At 43.9% G+C, this 17,516-nt stretch overlaps 1 protein-coding gene across 1 annotated transcript; it reads left to right on the top strand.

The window, feature by feature from the left end:
• Positions 1-12,385: 12,385 nt before the first annotated feature.
• LOC139544410 (uncharacterized) lies at positions 12,386-15,258 on the top strand. The gene is made up of 5 exons (XM_071351469.1): positions 12,386-12,498; positions 12,583-12,638; positions 12,722-14,977; positions 15,058-15,095; positions 15,170-15,258. Exons 1-3 carry the CDS (start codon positions 12,470-12,472, stop codon positions 14,026-14,028), a joined length of 1,392 nt encoding a protein of 463 aa, XP_071207570.1. The 5' UTR covers positions 12,386-12,469; the 3' UTR covers positions 14,029-14,977; positions 15,058-15,095; positions 15,170-15,258.
• Positions 15,259-17,516: the final 2,258 nt, after the last annotated feature.

Raw genomic sequence — 17,516 nt, 5'->3', positions numbered from 1 at the left:
TCCACCATAACTGAGCTTAACGGCTACTTTCACCCCTAATTTAGACAAGTTACTGCTTACTTACATTAGGTAGGCCATTTGTCAACTATAGTTTAATACATGCAGCTTCTCTTCTGTCATAACTTGTTGCCCCAGAAGACTAAAGTAGTGCTCACAAATGTCTTACGTTGATAGAATGAATGCATTAGTAATCTTAACAGGTAGAATTAAGGACCAGGTAGCATGCTAGAACACAGTGAAAACATTGGTCCTGTGCCAAATGTAATTCTGACAGATTTTAAGGAAATGGAAAGCTGAGAATTGTGACTTCAGTTAGTCTTGGGTGTGTATTTTATGTGGTTGAAATGCTGTCTGCTTGCACATTACACGTGAATTCACGTTTTCCCTGAGACGCTGATAGAAATATTTATCCACTCCTGTTCCCAAGACAATTTAAAGATACATTTTTATAATTTCACTGCAACTGAAGTTAATATAAACTCTGCAAAAAATAAACTTCCTCTCACTGTCCCCTGTTTATTTTCAGCGAACTTAATGTGTAAATATTTGTATGAACATAAGATTCTACAACTGAGAAACTGAACAAGTTTTATAGACATGACTAACCGAAATGGAATTATGTGTCCCTGAACAAAGGGGGAGACAAAATCAAAAGTAACAGTCAGAATCTGGTGTGGCCACCTGCTGTATTAAGTACTGCAGTGCATCTCCTCATGGACTGTACCAGATTTGCCAGTTCTTGCTGTGAGATGTTACCCCACTCTTCCACTAAGGCACCTGCAAGTTCCCGGACATTTCTAGGGGGAATGCCCCTAGCCCTCACCCTCCGATCCAACAGGTCCCAGACGTGCTCAATGGGATTGAGATCCGGGCTCTTCGCCTGCCATGACAGAACACTGACATTCCTGTCTTGCAGGAAATAACGCACAGAACGAGCAGTATGGCTGGTGGCATTGTCATGCTGGAGGGTCATGTCAGGATGAGCCTGCAGGAAGGTTACCACATAAGGGAGGAGGACGTAACATAGCGTTGAGATTACCTGCAGTGACAAGCTCAGTCCGATGATGCTGTGACGCACCGCCCCAGACCATGACGGACCTCCACCTCCAAATCGATCCCACTCCAGAGTACAGGCCTCGGTGTAACACTCATTCCTTCAACGATAAATGTGAATCCGACCATCACCCCTGGTAAGACAAACCTGCGACTCGTCAGTGAAGAGCACTTTTTGCCAGTCCTGTCTGGTCCAGCGACGCTGGGATTGTGCCCATAGGCGACGTTGTTGCCGGTGATGTCTGGTGAGGACTTGCCTTACAACAGGCCTACAAGCCCTCAGTCCAGCTTCTCTCAGCCTATTGCGGACAGTCTGAGCACTGATGGAGGGATTGTGCGTTCCTGGTGTTAATCATTTTTTATTTTTTCCCCTTCATTTAACCAGGTTAGCTAGTTGAGAACAAGTTCTCATTTACAACTGCGACCTGGCCAAGATAAAGCAAAGCAGTGCGACACAAACAACAGAGTTACACATGGGATAAACAAGCGTACAGTCAATAACACAATAGAAAAAAAGAAAGTCTATATACAGTGTGTGCAAATGGCGTGGGGAGGTAAGGCAATAAATAGGCCATAGTAGTGAAGTAATTACAGTTTAGCAAATTAACACTGGAGTGATAGATGAGCAGATGAGGATGTGCAAGTAGAAATACTGGTGTGAAAAAGAGCAGAAAAGTAAATAAAAACAATATGGGGATGCGGTAGGTAGATTGGATGGGCTATTTACAGATGGGCTGTGTACAGCTGCAGCGATCGGTAAGCTGCTCAGATAGCTGATGTTTAAAGTTAGTGAGGGAAATATAGGTCTCCAGCTTCAGCGATTTTTGCAATTCATTCCAGTCGTTGGCAGCAGAGAACAGGAAGGAAAGGCGGCCAAACGAGGTGTTGGCTTTGGGGACGACCAGTGAGATATACCTGCTGGAGCGTGTGCTACGGGTGGATGTTGTTATCGTGACCATTGAGCTGAGATAAGGCGGAGCTTTACCTAGCATAGACTTACAGATGACCTGGAGCCAGTAGGTCTGGCGACTAGAGCATACAGGTCGCAGTGGTGGGTGGTATGAGGAGCCTTAGTGACAAAACAGATGGCACTGTGATATACTGCATCCAGTTTGCTGAGTAGAGTATTGAAGCTATTTTGTAAATGACATCGCCGAAGTGACATCGCCGAAGTCGAGGATCGGTAGGATAGTCAATTTTATGAAGGTATAGTTGGCGGCGTGAGTGAAGGAGGCTTTGTTGCGAAATGGGAAGCCGATTGGACGGGTGCGGGCAGCGAACTGTTGAAAAGCAATCATTTGGTTTTACTAGCGTTTCTCTTAACGCTAGGGGTCAGATTTGTAATTTTAAATTTTTTTAAATAACGTTCCCAAGGTAAACTGACTATTTCTCAGGTCCAGATCGTAGAATATGCATATAATTTACAGATTAGGATAGAAAACACTCAAGTTTTCAAAACTGTCAAAATATTGTCTGTGATTATAACAAAACTGATTCTGCAGGCAAACACCTGAGAAAATCTAACCCGGAAGTGAGATATATATTTTTTAAATCTGTGTGTCCTGGCCTGTCTTTCTTCCGTTTAAAGGGGTATCAACCAGATTCCTTCCCAATGGCTTCCTCAGGCTGTGACCAGGCTTTAGACATAGTTTCAGGCTTTTATTTTGAAAAATGAGCAAGATTTTTCAAAAGTAGTCAGGTGTCCTCTGAATAGTTCCTGCACGCGAGAGGGTAGCTCTCCATTTTCTTTTTCTCTCTTATTGAATAGGTTACGGTCCAGTTGAAATATTATCGATTATTTTTGTTAAAAACAACCTGAGGATTGATTATAAAAACATTTGACATGTTTCTACGACCATTACGGATAATTTTTGGAATGTTCGTCGAACAGAACGAGGCTTTGGTTTTTCTGAACATAACGCGAAACCCAAATGGAGTTTTTTTTTTTTTGTTATAAAAGTAATATTTATCGAACAAAAATAACATTTGTTGTGTAACTGGGAGTCTCGTGAGTGCAAACATCCAAAGATTATCAAAGGTAAGCGATTAATTTTATTGCTTTTCTGACTTTCGTGACCAAGCTAATATAAGGCTAACTGTTCTAGCATTGATTGATACACTCACAAAAGCTTAGATTGCTTTCGTTGCAAAGCATATTTTCAAAATCTCACACAATAGGTGGATTAACAACAAGCTAAGCTGTGTTTTGATATATTTCACTTGTGATTGCATGATTATAAATATTTTTTGTAATATTTTGCGCCCTGCAATTCAGCGGTTGTTTAGGAAAATGATCCCGTAAAAGGGATCCGTAGCGCAGAGAAGTTAAGAGCAGTTGGAGGCCACGGAAGGAGTGTTGTATGGCATTGAAGCTCGTTTGGAGGTTAGTTAGCACAGTGTCCAAAGAAGGGTGAGATGTATACAGAATAGTGTTGTCTGCGTAGAGGTGGATCAGGGAATCAAATGCAGCAAGAGCGACATCGTTGATATATACAGAGAAAAGAGTCGGCCCGAGAATTGAACCCTGTGGTACCCCCATAGAGACTGCCAGAGGTCCGGACAACAGGCCCTTCGATTTGACACACTGAACTCTGTCTGAGAAGTAGTTGGTGAACCAGGCGAGGCAGTCATTTGAGAAACCAAGGCTGTTGAGTCTGCCGATAAGGATACGGTGATTGACAGAGTCGAAAGCCTTGGCCAGGTCGATGAAGACGGCTGCACAGTACTGTCTTTTATCGATGGTGGTTATGATATCGTTTAGTACCTTGAGCGTGGCTGAGGTGCACCCGTGACCAGCTCGGAAACCGGATTGCACAGCGGAGAAGGTACGGTGGGATTCGAAATGGTCAGTGATCTGTTTATTAACTTTGCTTTCAAAGTCTTTAGAAAGGCAGGGCTGGATGGATATAGGTCTGTAGCAGTTTGGGTCTAGAGTGTCACCCCCTTTGAAGAGCGGGATGACCGCGGCAGCTTTCCAATCTTTAGGGATCTCGGATGAAACGAAAGAGTGGTTGAACAGACTGGTAATAGGGGTTGCAACAATGGCGGCGGATCATTTTAGAGGGTCCAGATTGTCTAGGCCAGCTGATTTGTACGGGTCCAGGTTTTTCAGCTCTTTTCAGAACATCTGCTATCTGGATTTGGGTGAAGGAGAAGCTGGGGAGGCTTGGGCAAGTAGCTGCGGCAAGTAGCTGTGTAACTCTGCAGTTGTTGCCATCCTGTACCTATCCCGCAGGTGTGATCTTCAGATGTACCGATCCTATGCAGGTGTTGTTACACGTGGTCTGTCACTGCGAGGACGATCAGCTGTCTGTCCTGTCTCCCTGTAACGCTGCCTTAGGTGTCTCACAGTACGGACATGGCAATTTATCACCCTGGCCCCATCTGCACTCCTCATGCCTCCTTGCAGCATGCCTAAGGCACGTTCACCCAGATGACCAGGGACCCTGGGCATCTTTCTTTTGGTGTTTCTCAGAGTCAGTAGAAAGGCCTCTTTTAGTGTCCTAAGTTTTCATAACTGTGACCTTAATTGCCTACCTTCTGTAAGCTGTTAGTGTCTTAACGAACGTTCAGCAGGTGCATGTTCATTACTATTATTACTATTCCATTTAACCCATACACTTAATTAGAACTACCCCCCCCCCCTACTTTCAATTTCTGCCTGAAGACATACCCAAATCTAACTGCCTCTAGCTCAGGCCCAGGAGTAAGGATATGCATATTCTTGGTACCATTTGAAAGAAAACACTCTGAAGTTTGTGTAAATGTGAATTGAATGTAGGAGAATATAACACAACAGATCTGGTTTAGATAATACTATGAAAAAACCATACGTTTTTAATTTTTTATTGTTGTATCATCATCTTTAAAATGAACAAGATAAAACAAACATTCAGAGATGAATATGGGGACAATTTCAGTGAAAAACCTAAGAGGGCAACAGTACTTCTGCAAAGTTTCAGAATGATAACTTCCAAAATGAGTGTGCTACATGACATTTATCATGAAGTCACCCAGGTGTCCCACACAAGTAGCCCAAATGTTTGGCCCAAGTGGCCAAATTGGTGAAGGTATACATTTTGAAACAAATAACTATATACAAAATACTAAAATGGTATTCTAACACACCCCCCCCAAAAAATTGAGAAAAAAAATGGGGGAAAAAATATTGGAAAAAAAATATATATATACATTTACAAAATAACATGGGTAACTATTTACACACTTTCAATATTTGGAAGACCCTCAGTCCTCTATCAAATCACATCTATTTATATAGCCCTCGAGTAAATATGAACAGTTTACCTCTAGATGGCCCGGGAGGTGTGGAGCCAGAGACAGCAGGGGTCCAGCTGGATGAACCAGCTTCAGAGGGGGATGGACACGTTGGCGGCAGACACACGCATCTCGACCATGCTCCCTCTAATCCCTAATATGTAGACTGAGGAAGCATGCCGCTGGAGGATGTATAGCCAATGTGTACTTTACACATTTCATTACATTTTTATATATTGCAAATAAAATGTAAAAACAATCACAAATAATATTTTATATTATTAATTTCAAACAACGGCATTAGCATGAGAAGAACTTACCAGTCCAAAACAATGTCCTCTCCGTTCAAAAAATATGCTTCCATTTGAGTCATGGTCGCTAACTGAGTCGTCTTCCAAAAGCATACGTTTCACTTTCACGATCAATTTCCTCTATAATTTTGTCTACATTCGTATATCTAGTCTTAGATTTAGCCTTCCCTGACTTATTTGCCATGATGTTCGATTTATAAACATCTGAAAATGCTTGTTACCGAAACAGTGCTGTGCGTAATGAGTTTGGTTCCTTCCAGTATGATTCTTCAATGGCGAATGACGCTCTTTACGCCAGAGTTTACTACATGGGTTGGTCTTCCAAAACACAATCATTGCATATTGCCGTTTACCTCTGCTCCTTGGCTGTCTACCCAGCTAGATTTCAAGACGATCAGTGGTCATTGGGTTAAAATACAGTCAATCAACGAAACAGCGGTCATATAATTGGTGCACAATGAGGTCGTTACTTGTTGTCTTACAATCGTTTTTTTCGGGTCAATACGTCCCGCGAAATGACCCATCAAGTTTGGTTGTGTTACAAACAAACAGTTGATTGCAAGGAAACCAAACATGACTGGATAAAGTCAGGTTTAGTCTGTGTATTTATGCCGGATGTTTCATCGAAAATTGAATGACACGAAATTCAACGAGATAAGCGGTCACAAAATGTTTCGTGTTAGGCTATAAAAATGGATTTAACTGAACAAAAGACCATTCATTGTGTAACAATGAGCCTTGGGATTGCAAACAGAGCAAGATCTTCCAAGGTAAACGATTTTTACCTGTGATTTTGTTACGCCTGTGCTGGTTGAAAAAGTAGTTTGGTATGGGGCTCTGTGCTCAGATAATCGCATTGTATTCTTTCGCAGTAAATCCTTTTTTAAATCTGAGAACGCAGTTGGATTAGCAATATTCTAGGCTTTTGAAGCATGTGAGACACGTGTATTTTCAGGAATGTTTAATATGACTATTTGTGGCGATCACCGTATGTTGTCGAATTCAAACCCGTATCCGGGAACTGTAGATCAGAGAAGTTAATTAAATGAGGAATATTATGTTTATTCCTGGATACAGGGATACTCGTGAGCGGGATATCAAAAGTGCATGTAAAGAGCTCATCCCGAATAAGACCGTATGTGGGATATGAGCTACAATCCAGACTGCTGTGCTCATGTTAACATGGTCAATATCCAGTGGGGTAATGTCAGACCTTACTCATACAGTATGTTCATACTTTAGATGTAGTTATAGGTAGGCATCAAATCAAATCAAATTGTATTAGTCAATTGCACCGAATACAGGTGTAGACCTTACAGTGAAACACTTACTTACGAGCCCCTTAACAACAATGCAGTTAAAAACAAATATAAATAAGAAAAAAAGTAACAAGTAATTAAAGAGCAGCAGTAAAATAACAATAGCGAGACTATATACAGGGGGGTACAGAGTCAATGTGCAGGTGCAGCGGTTAGTTGAGGTAATATGTACATGTAGGTGGAGTTATTAAAGTGACTATGCATAGATGATAACCTTAGAAAGTAGCAGCGGTGTAAAGGGGGGGATGCAAATAGTCTGGGTAGCCGTTTGATTAGATGTTCAGGATCTTATGGCTTGGGGGTAGAAGCTGTTTAGAAGCCTCTTGGACCTAGACTTGGCGCTCCGGTACCGCTTGCCATGCGGTAGCAGAGAAAACAGTCTATGACTAGGGTGGCTGGAGTCTTTGACAATTTTTAAGGCCTTCCTCTGACACCGCCTGATATAGAGGCCCTGGATGGCAGGAATCTTGGCTCCAGTGATGTACTAGGCCGTTCACGCTACCCTCTGTAGTGCCTTGCAGTCGGAGGCTGAGCAGTTGCCATACCGGGCAGTGATGCAACCAGTCAGGATACTCTCGATAGTGCAGCTGTAGAACCTTTTGAGAATATGAGGACCCATGCCAAATCTTTTCAGTCTCCTGAGGGTGAATAGGTTTTGTCGTGCCCGCTTCACGCCTGTCTTGGTGTGCTTGGACCATGTTAGTTTGTTGGTGATGTGGACACCAAGGAACTTGAAGCTCTCAACCTGCTCCACTACAGCCCCGTTGATGAGAATAGGGGAATGCTCGGTCCTCTCTTTCCTGTAGTCCACAATCATCTCCTTTGTCTTGATCACGTTGAGGGAATGGTTGTTGTCCTTGCACCACATGGCATGGTCTCTGACCTCCTCCCTATAGGCTGTCTCGCCGTTGTCGGTGGTCAGGCCTACCACTGTTGTGTCGTCGACGAACTTAATGATGGTGTTGGAGTCGTGCCTGGCCATGCAGTCATGAGTGAACAGGGAGTACAGGAGGGGAGTGAGCATGCACCCCTGATGGCCCCCTGTGTTGAGGATCAGTGTGGTGGATGTGTTGTTACCTTCCCTTACCACCTGGGGGCAGCCCGTCAGGAAGTCCAGGATCCAGTTGCAGAGGGAGGTGTTTAGTCCCAGGGTCCTTAGCTTATTGATGAGCTTTGAGGGCACTATGGCGTTGATCGCTGAGCTGTAGTCAAAGAATAGCATTCTCACATGGGTGTTCTTTTGTCCAGGTGGGAAATGGCAGTGTAGAGTGCAATACAATTGCATCATCTGTGGATCTGTTAGGGCGGTATGTAAATTGGAGTGGGTCTAGGGTTTCTGGGATAATGGTGTTGATGTGAGCCATGACCTGCCTTTCAAAGCACTTCATAGCTACAGACGTGAGTGCTACGGGTCGGTAGTCATTTAGGCAGGTTACCTTAGTGTTCTTGAGCACAGGGACTATGGTGGTCTGCTTAAAACATGTTGGTATTACAGACTCGGACAGGGAGAGGTTGAAAATGTCAGTGAAGACACTGGCTAGTTGGTCAGCACCTGCTTGCAGTACATGTCCTGGTAATCCGTCAAGCCCTGCGGTCTTGTGAATGTTGTCTTACTCATCGGCTGCGGAGAGCGTGATCACACAGTCTTCCTGAACAGCTTTTGCTCTCATGCACGTTTCAGTGTTATTTGCCTCGAAGCGAGCATAGAAGTAGTTTAGCTCGTCTGGTAGGCTCGTGTCACTGGGCAGCTCTCGGCTGTGCTTCCCTTTGTAGTCTGTAAAGGTTTGCAAGCCCTGCCACATCCGACGAGCGTCAGAGCCGGTGTAGTACGATTTGATCTTAGTCCTGTATTGATGCTTTGCCTGTTTGATGTTTTGTCGGAGGGCATAGCGGGATTTCTTATAAGCTTCTGGGTTAGCGTCCCGCTCCTTGAAAACGGCACCTTTAGCCTTTAGCTCAGTGCAGATGTTGCTGTGTAATCCATGGCTTCTGGTTGGGGTATGTACGTACGGTCACTGTGGGGACGACGTCATTGATGCACTTATTGAGGAAACCAGTGTCTGATGTGGAGTACTCCTCAATGTCATCGGAGGAATCCCGGAACTGAGAAAACCCATACCAAATGCGGGAGATAAGGCCCATCAACTGCCCATCAACAAAATTCATATACTGTATATATTGAACTACTTTTGACATTGGTCTCGTCCAATAAAACCACTGATTTTAGTTTTAGTTTTGGTTGCAGAGCATTTTGCTACGCTGTGCCCTACTGAACATAACTATGATTTATTTGTCACAGTTCCTGTTTGTGCTGGTAAACAGGGTGAAGTCCAATGAAAAATCTCTGTGCTGCTTCGGCCTGATGTCACGTGACCTTCCCCGGGTGGGCATTTACGACGGCGTGTCAGACATGAAATGGCTCATGCCCGAGGGATAGATCTCCACTCACTCATAAGAGGCGATCTCAAGGTCAGAGATCAAAACAAACCTGAGTTCAAATAGTATTGGTTTTCTTTCAAATGCCTTTGAGGGTTGATTGAGCCTGCCTGGAGTGACAAACTCAATTAAGAACAGCTAAAATAGTATTTGAAAGAAACAAATTCATTTTGAACCCATGTCTATGGAGCAGTATACATTTCAGTGGCTTTGATAATATATAGAAAGAGGCAGTAAATTATACTGAGTTGCCTCTATATAATCTATCTACATTGCTTTTCAAATACTTTTTTCTTAATTTTAGGAGGGGAAGCAGGCAGTAGTACCTGATCCTAAAACTGAGTTGTAAAACAAACAAATAAATGAATGTAAATAATAATTGTGTCTGTTTTGGAGTCAGTATTGATTTCTGCCTGAATCTTATGTAGGCTATGTGTGTGCTCTGGTGGGCATGGTGTGTGTTTGTGTGAGGGCAAGTCTGCCATCTGCGAGTTGACAACAGTTCAGTGGCTACTCACCACTGAGATTTTGGATGTGATGGTTACAATCACAACTGACTGACCTCAGTAGACTAATAGGGCCTGGAGGGTCTAACAGAGAAAGAAGAATTGGAATCTGTCTTCAGAAAAAATAACAGTTGAGGATTTCAAATGCAATCACAAAGAAACAACAAATACAATAGAATATGATGCAGTATATTACAATACATCTTTGTGTATTTTCATGCAAATGCTACATTTAAGTGCAGACCTGTGTTCAAAAACATGTCTATTTCAGTATCTGGGTTATAATACAAATTGTATTATTTGACAGTATTTTCAAATACTTATTTAATACATTGGAGTGTAAATTAGTGTGTGATTTGAGTTTTTCAAACACTTTCCAAGTGTATTTCCAAATACATATTATTTAACTACTTATCTTTTCAAATAAAATAATACTTTCTTTGAATGTATGTGAAATGAATTTAAATATTTTAAATAGTATTTGAACCCAGGTCTGATTTAAGTGACATTCATTTGCGTTCCAGTTACAGTAGGCCAGCCTACAGCAGTGGAAGAGGGGAGTTAGTGCAGATTTCTAGACATTAAGGGCCGTACAATAAAGTAAAGAAGGATTGGAGCACTTGGGGTGAATATAAAAGAACAGAATGTCTGCCTGCTGTGCTGAAAGAAACAGGAGAAGAAAAGGAGATTGGAATTTTCAAGGCACAGACTTGAAATCAAGTATAATTATCAGAGATGGAATGCAAAGCGGAACCATCAGTCGGAATAGGGAAAACACTATTTGGCAGATTTAAGGGGGCTGGAGATATATGCATAGCTATCTAAACAGTTGCATTCGAGTTTATGGGTTTGTGGATGTGTACTGCAATCAAAGCTGAGACAACATTGGAAAAAAATGCTTCCATAAAGGAGGGTAGACGGTCAGAGGATGATGTGATGGGTTGTTGTCTTGTGTTTTATTTCATCCACATGAGGGAGACATTTTATGGAGATAGTGGGCACCTTCGAGCTGATCACTATTGTCAAGTCGGTGACAATTGTTGGTCACCGCCTTTCAAAGTGTGTTGCTTTCTGGGGATGAAACATTTCCGACTTGAGTCTATATGTCGACTGCATAAACTTTACAAAAATCTGCAGAAACTCCAAGTTTCTGCAATTGCTCTTCACCAACTTCATCCTGCAGCCATCACCTGTCATGTGGGGGCTCCATTGTCAACCAATCATTAGTGTTTTTGTTTGACCCACGCGAACAAAGACATGACTGAAACAGGAATCAACTTGCTAAAATGCATATGTAGCCTACAGTGCATAAATGAATGATGTGATTGAGGCTCTCTCTCATTTATTGATTGTATAATGTGCACACTAATTATTTCAGTTTGTGAGTGGGTGTTGGAGACATGTTTTTTTGACATTATAAAGGAAACCTTTTATAAACAATGGCAACACTGCCATGGTGATCTGAGCCTTGCTGTTGGAAAACAACATTAGTATCCGAATTTCGGTTGTCGCAGATGCACCTCTCCTGACTTTACTTCTTGACTTTGGTCTACAGTCAGTTGCTTTAGCCCTGCCACTCAAACGAGCCCTACTATATGTTTGCCTCTGAAAAATTAAAGACTCAGATCATCAAAAGCATAAGTGTGTGGTGTGTTTGCATAATGTGAGTGTTTAACTGGCGTCTGTCTGATTTCAGAATTTGTCCAAGATGTTGCACTATGGGCAACTGAAACATGTTAACCATCTACTGTTGCTATGCTGAATGAAACACACTGTTTAAAAGAAGGCCGTGTAAAATAATGGTGCCTAACTGCTCATTTAGCCTCTAATCTTCAAATGAACCAAGTTAATTTTGTACAAGCAATAATTTAAACCGATCAATGAAGTGCCAAGACAAAATGTGTTTCCTACTTTAGAGCAGGGGTGTCAAACTCATTCCATGGAGGGTCTAGTGTCTGTAGGTTTTTGTTTTTTCCTTTCAATTAAGACCTAGACAACTACTGTAGGTGAGGGGAGTAATTAGTGGCCTTAATTCAGCAATCAAGTACAAGGAAGGAACGAAAACCCACAGACACTCAGCCCTCCGTGTAATGAGTTTGAAGTGTGCTTTAGAGTAAGGGCTGTCAAACCTGTCAGGAACTCAATTAGAGAATCAACCACACCTGAGTAAATATTCTGCATTCCAAATCAACCCCTAGCCCCTACACCTACCACTTAGTCACTTATGGGCATTTGAAATGATCAGATAGGTTTAAGCAATATGTTAATTGCTTCACCTTGCCTTCTGATAGGCTGGATGCAATTGTGGCCATATTGCTTATCCCTATTCAATCTTTTCTGATTAACAGAAGTGTTTAGGCCAGGGTGTAGGATTTAGGGGTCAATTTGGAAATAGAAATGTAATGTAGTTCAGTGGCTGACAGCTGTCCTTAATTACCAACGACATTAGAAGGGTCTGGGATTCCTTTAAAAGGAGCAACCAAAAGTCTGGCAAATATAGTAAAAGGGATATTCTGGTAGGACGTATGCCTACCATTAGTTCTGAATACTGGTGAGGTTTGAGGGCAAAATGGCTGCGATGATTGGAATTGCATTCAGGTATGTTTTGAGAAGTCTTGATTTAGTTTGTATCCCTTGTCCTTCAGGTAGTTATGTTTATAACATATATTATTTTTCCTTAAGCGTTTCTTGGCTTTGTTGCCTGCTAATTGGAGGGATAATGTGTTCTACATCAGAAGGTGAGTTCATTTCAAATGACAGCTACGTTGTTCCATAACCTTAAAAGGCTGGCATTTTTTTAAATATTTTTTTTTTTACCTAGGTGATTGGTCTCCTGCACTGGGTTCTAATGCAGCATGGCTCTATGCAGGATCACTTAAATCTCTAGGATATGGCAATTATAAGTATCCAACAGCTCAAATGAAAGCGCAACAGAAACATCCGGCCTCCATCCTGCGGAAGGAACTTACCCCCATGTCCCAGCAACCTCAGCAAGTAAGATATCAAGCTCAAATGCCCCAGAATCAACCAGCCACTGAACTTCAGAAGCAACTGACTGCCATGAACCAGCAAGTGTGGCATCCAGCGCAAATGCCCCTGCAGCAGAAGCAACCGACCGCCGTGCCCCAGCAAGTGTGGCTTCCAGCTCAAATGCCCCTGCAGCAGAAGCAACCGACCGCCGTGCCCCAGCAAGTGTGGCATCCAGCTCAAATGCCCCTGCAGCAGAAGCAACCGACAGCCGTAACCCAGCAAGTGTGGCATCCAGCTCAAATGCCCCTGCAGCAGAAGCAACCGACCGCCGTGCCCCAGCAAGTGTGGCATCCAGCTCAAATGCCCCTGCAGCAGAAGCAACCGACCGCCGTGCCGCAGCAAGTGTGGCATCCAGCTGAAATGCCCCTGCAGCAGAAGCAACCGACCGCCTTGCCCCAGCAAGTGTGGCATCCAGCTGAAATGCCCCTGCAGCAGAAGCAACCGACCGCCTTGCCCCAGCAAGTGTGGCATCCAGCTCAAATTCCCGTGCAGCAGAAGCAACCGACCGCCGTGCCCCAGCAAGTGTGGCATCCAGCTGAAATGCCCGTGCAGCAGAAGCAACCGACCGCCGTGCCCCAGCAAGTGTGGCATGCAGCTGAAATGCCCCTGCAGCAGAAGCAACCGACCGCCGTGCCCCAGCAAGTGTGGCATCCAGCTGAAATGCCCCTGCAGCAGAAGCAACCGACCGCCGTGCCCCAGCAAGTGTGGCATTCAGCTCAAATGCCCCTGCAGCAGAAGCAACCGACCGCCGTGCCCCAGCAAGTGTGGCATCCAGCTCAAATGCCCCTGCAGCAGAAGCAACCGACCGCCGTGCCCCAGCAAGTGTGGCATCCAGCTCAAATGCCCCTGCAGCAGAAGCAACCGACCGCCGTGCCCCAGCAAGTGTGGCATCCAGCTCAAATGCCCCTGCAGCAGAAGCAACCGACCGCCGTGCCCCAGCAAGTGTGGCATCCAGCTCAAATGCCCCTGCAGCAGAAGCAACCGACCGCCGTGCCCCAGCAAGTGTGGCATCCAGCTCAAATGCCCCTGCAGCAGACGCAACCCCCCACTGAACCTCAGAAGGAACTGACGTCTATACCCCAGCAAGTATGGTATTGAGCTAAAATGCTCCAGCAGCAAAATCATCTGGCTGCCATGCCACAGATGCCTCTTCTCATGTGGCATCCAGTTAAATTTCCCCAACAGGAGCTGGCCGTCGAACACCAGCAGCAGCAGGAGCTGGCCGTCGAACCCCAGCAGGAGCTGGCGGTCGAACCCCAGCAAGTGAGATATCCAGCTGAAATGCCCCAGCAGCTGAAGCAACCGCCCACTGAACCTCAGAAGGAACTGACGTCTATGCTCCAGTATGTGTGGTATCGAGCTAAAATGCTCCAGCAGCAAAATCATCTGGCTGCCATGCCACAGATGCCTCTTCTCATGTGGCATCCAGTTAAATTTCCCCAGCAGCAGCAGGAGCTGGCCGTCGAACCCCAGCAGCAGCAGGAGCTGGCCGTCGAACCCCAGCAGCAGCAGGAGCTGGCCGTCGAACCCCAGCAGCAGCAGGAGCTGGCCGTCGAACCCCAGCAGCAGCAGAAGGGCCTGGCCGTCGAACCCCAGCAGCAGAAGGGCCTGGCCATCGAACCCCAGCAGCAGAAGGGCCTGGCCATCGAACCCCAGCAGCAGAAGGGCCTGGCCATCGAAGCCCAGCAAGTGAGGTATCCAGCTCAAATGCCCCAGCAGCAACCGAACCACATTCCTCAGCAATTATGGCATGTAGCCCAAATGCCCCAGCAGCAACCGAACCCCATCCCTGAGCAGTTATGGCATGTAGCCCGAATGCCCCAGCAGCAACTGGTCCCAATGTCTCAGCAGAAGCACTACGAAAGCACTGAAGATGGTGCCTCTAGTAGTTCTCAGTTCCAAATCGGTTCCAAATCACACTACAAGAATGGCAGAACTGTCTTCTCCCAAACCCGCTACACTCCTAGAGAAGCTATGCCTGTGGAAATGCTCCCGTTGGCATATCTGAACCAAGCACATACCCACCACTAGTGAAGGATCCTACAAGGTAACATACAACTTTAATATGGTCATAACTTTGCTCTCTGAATTTGAAGTCCTTTGTACTAACCATGTATCTGCCAACAGGAAAATCTAATGGTGGATTCATCCTTCAGCAGCTGATGGTGAGTTTTTTTTTTTTAATTGTCAAATTGATGACTTAAGATTCTGTAGCTGACACTGTTCTAATTTCTTTCAGGTTTCAGTCATGCTTTTGTTTTGACCAGGAAGTTGCTGTGTTCTTGCTACTCTTGCATGATTGAATCAATAAACAATTTTACTTTCCAATATCTAGTGTCTTTGCAGTACTGAGGGTACTCTTGTGCTTGCTGATTTCAAACAGATGGTGTGGGTTACCAGTACAGTTGGCAGTAAAAGAGAATGTGGTTCAGTCTTCAAATAGCTAGTTTTTACCTTTGCTACTGGTTGTTCAAATTCCAAGATTGGCTCTACATTAGTGTTGTCAAGTGGTGAAATGTCAGACCGTCCTCATGTTCATACTTTTGTATGTTGACACCACTTCAAATGACTGGATTTGGCATTTCGGCCACCCGTTGTTGACGCGTATAAAATTGAGCATACAGCTGTGCAATCTTCATATTCAAACATTGGCAGTAGAAGGGCCTTGAGCTCTCACTTTCAATGTGGCACAGTCATAGGATGACACTTTTCCAAGTCAGTTTAGCATATTTCCACCCTGCTAAAGCATCCCCGGTCAAGTAAATTTAATGTGACAGGCCACACAATCACACAACAGGGCTGTAGAATGGTCATCTGTCCTCGGTTGCAACACTTAGCGTTCCAAACTGCCTCTGGATGCATTGTTAGCACCAGAACTGTTCAGGTGCTTCATGAATTGTGTTTCGATGAACAGCTGCACACAAGCCTACAATCAATATGTGCAATTCCACTTGTCTGTGGGGGTGGTGTAAAGCTCGGTGACATTGGACTAAAGCGCAATGGAAATGCCTTGTCTGGAGAGACTAATCACACTATCTGGCAGGAGAAATCTGGGTTTCACTAATGCCAGGAGAAAGCTACCTGCCTGACAGCATTGTGCCAACTTAAGTTTGTTGGTGTAATAATTGTCTGGGGCTGTTTATGATGGTTTGGGCTGGCCCCTTAGTTCCAGTGAAGGGAAGTCTTAACGCTACAGCATACAATAACATTCTAGACAATTCTGTGCTTCCAAGTTGTTATAACAGTTTGGGGGAAGGATCTTTCCTGTTTCTGTATGAGTGCACAGTGCAAGGTCCATACAGAAACGGTTTGCTATTGGTGTGGAAGAATTTGACAGGCCTGGAAAGAGCCTTGAACTCAACCCTATCGAACACCTTTCTTTGGCATGAATTGGAATGCCAACTGCGAGCCAGGCCTAATCAACCAACATCAGTTTCTGACCTCATACTGTTGTGGCTGAATGAAAGCAAGTCCCCACAGATGTTCAAACAACTAGTGGAACGCCTTCCCAGAAGAGTGAAGGCTTTTATAGCTGCAATTGGGGGGAGCAAACTCCATATTAATGCCCATGATTTTGAAATGAGATGTTCAACAAGCTGATGTCCATAACTTCAGTCATGTAGTGCACTTTAGTTGTAGTTATGTAGGCATGCAATGTACACGTTGTTGAAAATCCAGACTTATTCTTCAATGTCAGTCTGAGCCTTAGGGAGAGTACTAAGCTAAGATATGGAATTGTTTTAAACGTTCATACCATGATCAATTAGATGTATGAATTTTTTGGACACTTCATGTATCAACATTTTATCACAATGTTTTGCTAAAATATAGAATTTTGCCTTTGCTACTATAGCCCACAGAAACACCTTGAATAATGCCTTTTTATAAATGGCAAAGTTTTGTAGTCTCTCCAATATCTAGGTGGTGGCACATTTAACCCTTTATGTATCACATTTTGCCACATACTTTGTCGGAATCCAGATGGTGAGTAATATATGGAATTAAGTAGTAACCAAAACAAGTGTTAAACAAATCAAAATATATGTTTGGCTTTCTTCAAAGTAGCCACCCTTTGCCTTGACAGCTTTGCACACTCTTGGCATTCTCTCAACCAGCTTCATGAGGTAGTCACTTGGAATGCATTTCAATTAGAGTGACCCAGCACATTTTTAATGCCAGCTCAAGTGGACTTTCCTTATTTATTTAGTAAAGATGTTAACACATAATCACTCCGGACAGACAACTAAAAACTCATTATATAAATGTTGCAGCAGCCTAGGCTACTCCTAAAAAGAGATGATTTTTCAGTCTGATCATGTAGGCTAATAATAGCAGCTGCGTACAGCCTATGCGCCATGTCCATCTGGTCAGGGTAAACAATTTGGTAACGTTATGTATTTATAGTCCATTTGTGTCAGGAGAAAATGTTATTAAATTTGGTTTACATTCAAACTGGGGCTGGCCCGGCTGCCTATACGTTTTCAATCCAAAATGAGTAACTGGAATGAATCAACATAATAGTGATGACAGATGTGAGTTAATGTTTAATTAGGCCAAATAATGGGAACATTTTGAAGTTTGTGGAA

Source organism: Salvelinus alpinus, chromosome 2, assembly GCF_045679555.1.
Source record: "Salvelinus alpinus chromosome 2, SLU_Salpinus.1, whole genome shotgun sequence".
Classification (NCBI taxonomy): Eukaryota; Metazoa; Chordata; class Actinopteri; order Salmoniformes; family Salmonidae; genus Salvelinus; species Salvelinus alpinus.
This window is presented reverse-complemented; position numbering and strand designations above follow the sequence as displayed.

Coding starts and splice junctions, on each gene's coding strand:
- LOC139544410 (XM_071351469.1), top strand. CDS start 12,470: ATGGCTGCGATGATTGGAATTGCATTCAG. Junction 12,499..12,582: donor ATGATTGGAATTGCATTCAG/GTATGTTTTGAG, acceptor TTTTTCCTTAAG/CGTTTCTTGGCTTTGTTGCC. Junction 12,639..12,721: donor AATGTGTTCTACATCAGAAG/GTGAGTTCATTT, acceptor TTTTTTACCTAG/GTGATTGGTCTCCTGCACTG.